The sequence below is a fragment of the Malus domestica genome, chromosome 02 (genome assembly GCF_042453785.1).
Source record: "Malus domestica chromosome 02, GDT2T_hap1".
NCBI lineage: Eukaryota > Viridiplantae > Streptophyta > Magnoliopsida > Rosales > Rosaceae > Malus > Malus domestica.
The window spans coordinates 28,220,899-28,226,249 of NC_091662.1; the positions used below are offsets into that span (position 1 = coordinate 28,220,899).

The 5,351-nt window shown below is 43.8% G+C and overlaps 1 protein-coding gene across 1 annotated transcript; it reads left to right on the top strand.

The window, feature by feature from the left end:
- The first annotated feature begins 4,297 nt into the window (after window positions 1-4,297).
- On the top strand, window positions 4,298-4,897 carry LOC139191635 (uncharacterized). The gene has a single exon (XM_070812597.1). It carries the CDS (start codon window positions 4,298-4,300, stop codon window positions 4,895-4,897), a length of 600 nt encoding a protein of 199 aa, XP_070668698.1.
- The last annotated feature ends 454 nt before the right edge of the window (window positions 4,898-5,351 follow it).

Consider the following 5,351-nt stretch of genomic DNA (forward strand, 5'->3'; position numbering starts at 1 on the left):
GACCAGTACGAAACAGTGGAAGGATGAACCTGTCGTCTACTACATCAATAGATGGCTTTCATTAAGTTTGGATTGCAAAGTTCGACTTTCTGAAACCTCTGCCATTGAGATGTGTGTTCAAGGTATACATTGAAGGTTACATTACATCTTCAAGGCATAAAACCAAGAACATTTGAGGAGCTGGCAACTCGTTCCCATGACATGGAACTGAGTATCGCCAATCACGGGAAGAAGGAGTCAATCACCGACTTCAAGAAAGATAAGGTGTTTGCCCCGAATGTAAACAAGACTGGGAAGAAGCCCACCAAGGAAGCTTTTACCGTCAACACTACCCCCACCAAAACCTCATATGCGCCTATCAAGATCTCCTCCAAGAACAAAGCAAAAGAGATAAAGATAGGTGAGCCTCCTCTCACCCAAGACATGTACAAAAACACCTTGAGGGAACTAGAGTAGAAGGTGTACCCTTTTCCTGATTCAAATATGGCTGCAATGTTAAATGACTTGCTAGAAAAGAAGGTAATCGAACTACCCGAATGCAAGCGTCCCAATGAGATGAATCACATAAATGATCCTAAGTACTACAAGTACCATCGTATCGTGAGCCATCATGTTGGTAAGTGCTTCATCCTTAAAAAACTTATCATGAAGTTAGCATAACAAGGGTAAATTGAGCTTGACCTTGAAGACACAGCTGCAACATATACTACTACAATTACATTTGGATCCTTCGATCCCGTGTTTCTCCAAGTGACACCTCACCATTCCCGTCAATACTCAAGCTGCATGATACCTTCTGCACAACCGTCACTAGGGGCAAGCAACCAAGATGCACTTACCAACGATGACGAAAGATGGACCTTGGTGACCTACAAAAAGACAAGGAAGCCAAAACCACAAGCCACAAGGCCAAAGGCGGAACAAGGGAGAAAGCACCGCCACCGTAACAATAGGAAACCCAAAGGAAATGTAAGGGTTGTTAAGCCAACATACGATGGGGAACCTATGAAGCAAGAGCCACGCATTCCCATCTTCTTGCACGAGTACTTCTCCAATGACTTCTTCCAACAGTGAACTACCGTTGCCTGCCACATGGTGGATGTAGAGATAGAAGAGCCTTCGAAAGGTAATGCTATCACAGTAGAGGAAGAGAGGACCCTCACACCCAAAGAAGGCCTACCGACACACGTCAACATCAAGGAAGCGTTACGATTACCCAAAGGGATACGAAAAGCACTAATAACGGTATTGGCGAGTCTTGACAACCATGAGGTGCAAGACAACAAGAATGAAGGCTTGAAGCTTCGGCCACACAAATGTGCCCCCATGATGTAATCAACTTCACTGACGAAGACTTACTGTTAGGATCAAGGCCTCACAACCGCCTTCTTTTGGTCTCTAGGTACATAAGGGAGCACAAAGTCAACCGCATGCTTATGGATGGTGGATCGGCCATAAACATCATGCCAAAGTCAACAATGATTATAATTGGCATCAAGGTGGATGAATTATCCTTAAGCTGTCTGCTAATCCAGGATTTTAACCAAGGAGGACAAAGAGCGATGGGCATGATTCGAGTGGAGATGACTATTGGTGAACTCAAATCAAGCACGATATTCCATGTGATTGATGTAAGAACTTCCTACAACTTGCTTCTAGGAAGGCATTGGATCCACAGGAATGGAGTAGTGCCATCCACTCCCCACCAATGCTAAAAATTCTACCGAGAATGAGTAAATGTGATCCAAGGGGATACCAAGCCATTCACAGAAGTCGAATCACACTTCGCAGACGCCAAGTTCTACATGGATGAAGACATGGTGCTTGAAGCTCTTCCAGAAGACATCAAATCCATAGGTAAAGCAGCACTTAAAAAACAGGAACGGCAAGCCATGCCCAAGAAACAAGAAGGGTAAGCCGTGCCATCTTTAAGCAAAAACGATGACGAGCCTGCTAAACCTACAACAACCAAAAGAGTAAGACGCCTTCAGAAGGATCGAACACACCCATATTCCGATACATCCCGATGTCAAGAAGAAAGAATGGTCAATCCCCAGTCGAAATCGGAGCAAGCAAAGCCGACACACAGTGGCACAAGGATAATGTGAAGTTGCTCAAGACGAATGCAGTTTTGCCTCTGACAAAGCTAGGCAATGCTAAGGTTGCAAGACTACCACAAGGCTTCATAAAAGCTCTACCAAAGGGGGTGGAACCAAGCTTTCTTCCAACCAAGAAGACCGAATAAGGTTTTAATCCAAACGCTTACAAGCTCATGTCGAAAGCTGGGTACGACTTCGTTTCCTCTTCGAATCCTGGAAAAAAGGTTTTAAACACCGTCAACGACTAACCTCACCAAGACTCAAAAGAAGTTGAAGAAGCATGGTTACAGAGTTAACAACAACAAAGCTGGGCTCGACTTCACACCAAATGCACCTATGAAGATTTCAAGCAAAACGAAAAACGTTAGCACTCAACACATCAGTGTGAACCTTGAACAAAATTAAGAGGAGCCTAAGTCCGCTCCTTCAGACATCAGTCTGCGATAGGATAAATCATTTAAGGCCTAGAATTTCGGCACTTGATCGTATTAGTGGTCAAGACCAAACCTCTGTTTTCAAGAGGCATAACACACCAACATCCCAAAGCTCTGTTTTCAAAAGGTTGTCAAAACCCAAGAAACGAAGCAACACAGCTAGTTTTCCTTCGCGATGGTCAGCTTTGGAAATACTTGAAAACAACATGAAGCGTTCTAGAAAAAAGGAAATGACGTCAAATGAAGAAAAGCTTGATGGTCTGGCAAGAAAATATGATGTTCGAAGCTCTATTCCTTTAAGGATGAAACGTCAAGCAATCTTGGAGGTTGACACAATTGGATCACTGAAAGTGAGAATGTGCACCATCATTCATACCGGCCAATCTTCACGCCAACAAGCCCGAAAGGACGACACTGTAGATAAAGCCCAAGATGTCTTCCACATCACAATCCAAGAAGGTAAAGTAGACGAAATCCCCGAGGAAGACGTCACTGCCACACCACCACAACTTGAGGATTGGGGGCAAGCCATGGTTGATGATCTCAAGGAGCTCAACTTAGGCACAAAAGAGGAGTCGAAGCCTATCTTTGTAAGTGCGCTGCTAAGTGCGGATGAGACAGAAGAGTATTACCAACTACTACTAGAGTACAAAAACGTCTTTGCTTAGACCTACAAGGAAATGCCCAGCCTTGACCCTGTCATTACTGTGCATTATCTTGGAGTCAAGCCTGGAGCGGGACCAATAAAGCAAATGCAAAGGCAATATCGATCGAAGCTCATCCCACAAATTGAGGCTGAGATTAACAAGCTAATCGAAATAGGTTTCATTCGAGAAGTGCAATACCCCAAGTGGATCTCCAACGTCGTCATCGTCCTTAAGAAATCTGGACAAATACGTGTCTGCGTAGACTTCCGGGACCTCAACGATGCTTGCCCGAAAGACGACTTCCCCTTGCCAATCATCGAAATCATGATGGATGCAACCACTGGCCATAAAGCACTGTCATTCATGGACGACTTTTTTGGATACAATCAAATTCGCATAGCTCTCGAAGACGAGGAACTAACAGCCTTCCGCACTCTAAAAGGTATCTACTACTACAAGGTGATGCCTTTTGGTCTAAAAAATGTTGGAGCCACATATCAACACGCAATGTAGAAAATCTTCTATGACATGCTACACAAAAACGTAGAATGTTATGTAAATGATGTTGTGGTTAAGACAAATAACAGATCAGGTCACTTGAAGGATTCATGAATAGTGTTCGAAAGGTTGTGACCTTAAGATGAACTCGTTAAAGTGCGCATTTGGCATCACCTCAGGAAAGTTCCTCGGCTTCATTGTCAAGCATCGTGGCATTGAAGTGGACCAGTCAAAGATCAAGCCCATTCAAAGCATGCCTGAACCAAGAAACCTGCACAAGCTGAAAAGTCTACAAAGACGACTAGCCTTTATCGGATGTTTCATCTCCAACCTTGCAAGGCGTTGTCAACCGTTCAGTTGACTCATGAAGAAAAATGTTTCATTCGTATGGGACGAAGCATGCCACAATGCTTTTGAAAGCATAAAAAAGTATTTATCAAGTCTACCTGTCCTAGGGGCGCCTGCGCCCAGGAAATCACTCATATTGTACATCGCCGTTCAGGAAAGTTCAGTTTGAGCACTTTTGGCACAAAAGAATAAATCTCAGAAAGAATGCGTGTTCTACTACCTCAGCCGAACTCTTACCGGCACCGAGTTGAACTAATCCCCAATAGAAAATATGTGCCTCGCCTTGATGTTTACCATCCAGAAGCTCAGGCATTACATGCATGCTTACATCATCCACCTGGTTACTAAAGCTGACCCAGTCAAATACGTTATGTCCAAACCAGTCTTAACAGAGCGACTAGCTAAATGGGCGTTGCTTCTTAATCAATACGAGATTATCTATGTCCCAGCTAAAGCCGTCAAAGGACAAACGCTAGCAAACTTCCTTGCCGATCATCCAATCCCAGCCAATTGGAAAATCTCATACGACTTGCCTGATAAAGAGGTGTTCTACATCGACATCTTCCTGACATGGATGATGTTCTTTGACGGATCTACACGAGAAGATGTAGCGGGGGCAGAAGTAGTATTCATGTCACCACAAAGGCAAATACTACCTTATTCCTTGCAACTAAGTGAACTATGCTCCAACAACGTCGCTGAGTACCAAGCATTAATCATCAGTCTCCAAATAGCGATCAACATGGGAATCACAACCCTTGAGGTATTTGGTGACTCCAAGCTTATAATCAATCAACTCTTAACTGAATATGAGGTGAGGAAAGATGATATATTCCCATACTTCAGGCTGGCAACTCAACTACTACTGTGACATTAGAACATATGCCAAGAAAAGAAAATCAAATGGCAGACACTTTCGCCAACCTAGCCTCAAGTATGACACTAGGAGAAGAGGAAGTTGCAAACGTGACAGTTTGCCAAAGATGGGTGATCCCGCTTGTCACTAAAATGCTACTAAATGGTACACATGTCATCTTAGTACTTCCAGTCGATGCTGAAGAGTGGAGATATCCACTAATCGACTACCTGGAGCATGGAAAGCTTCCAGATGATCTTAGACATCGTTCCGAAATACGTCGACGAGCACCTCGCTTTCTCTACTACAAAGGAACACTCTACCGACGCTCTTTTGAAGAAGTACTTCTGAGATGCCTAGGTGATGAAAAAGCCAATCAAGCCATGGAAAAAACACACTTAGGCGTATGCGGGGTGCATCAGTCTGAACCAAAGCTACATTTTCAGCTTAAAAGAACGGGTTACTACTG

Excerpts from the sequence above, each read along its gene's own strand:
- LOC139191635 (XM_070812597.1), top strand. The coding sequence starts at position 4,298 with ATGTGCCTCGCCTTGATGTTTACCATCCAGAAGCTCAGGCATTACATG.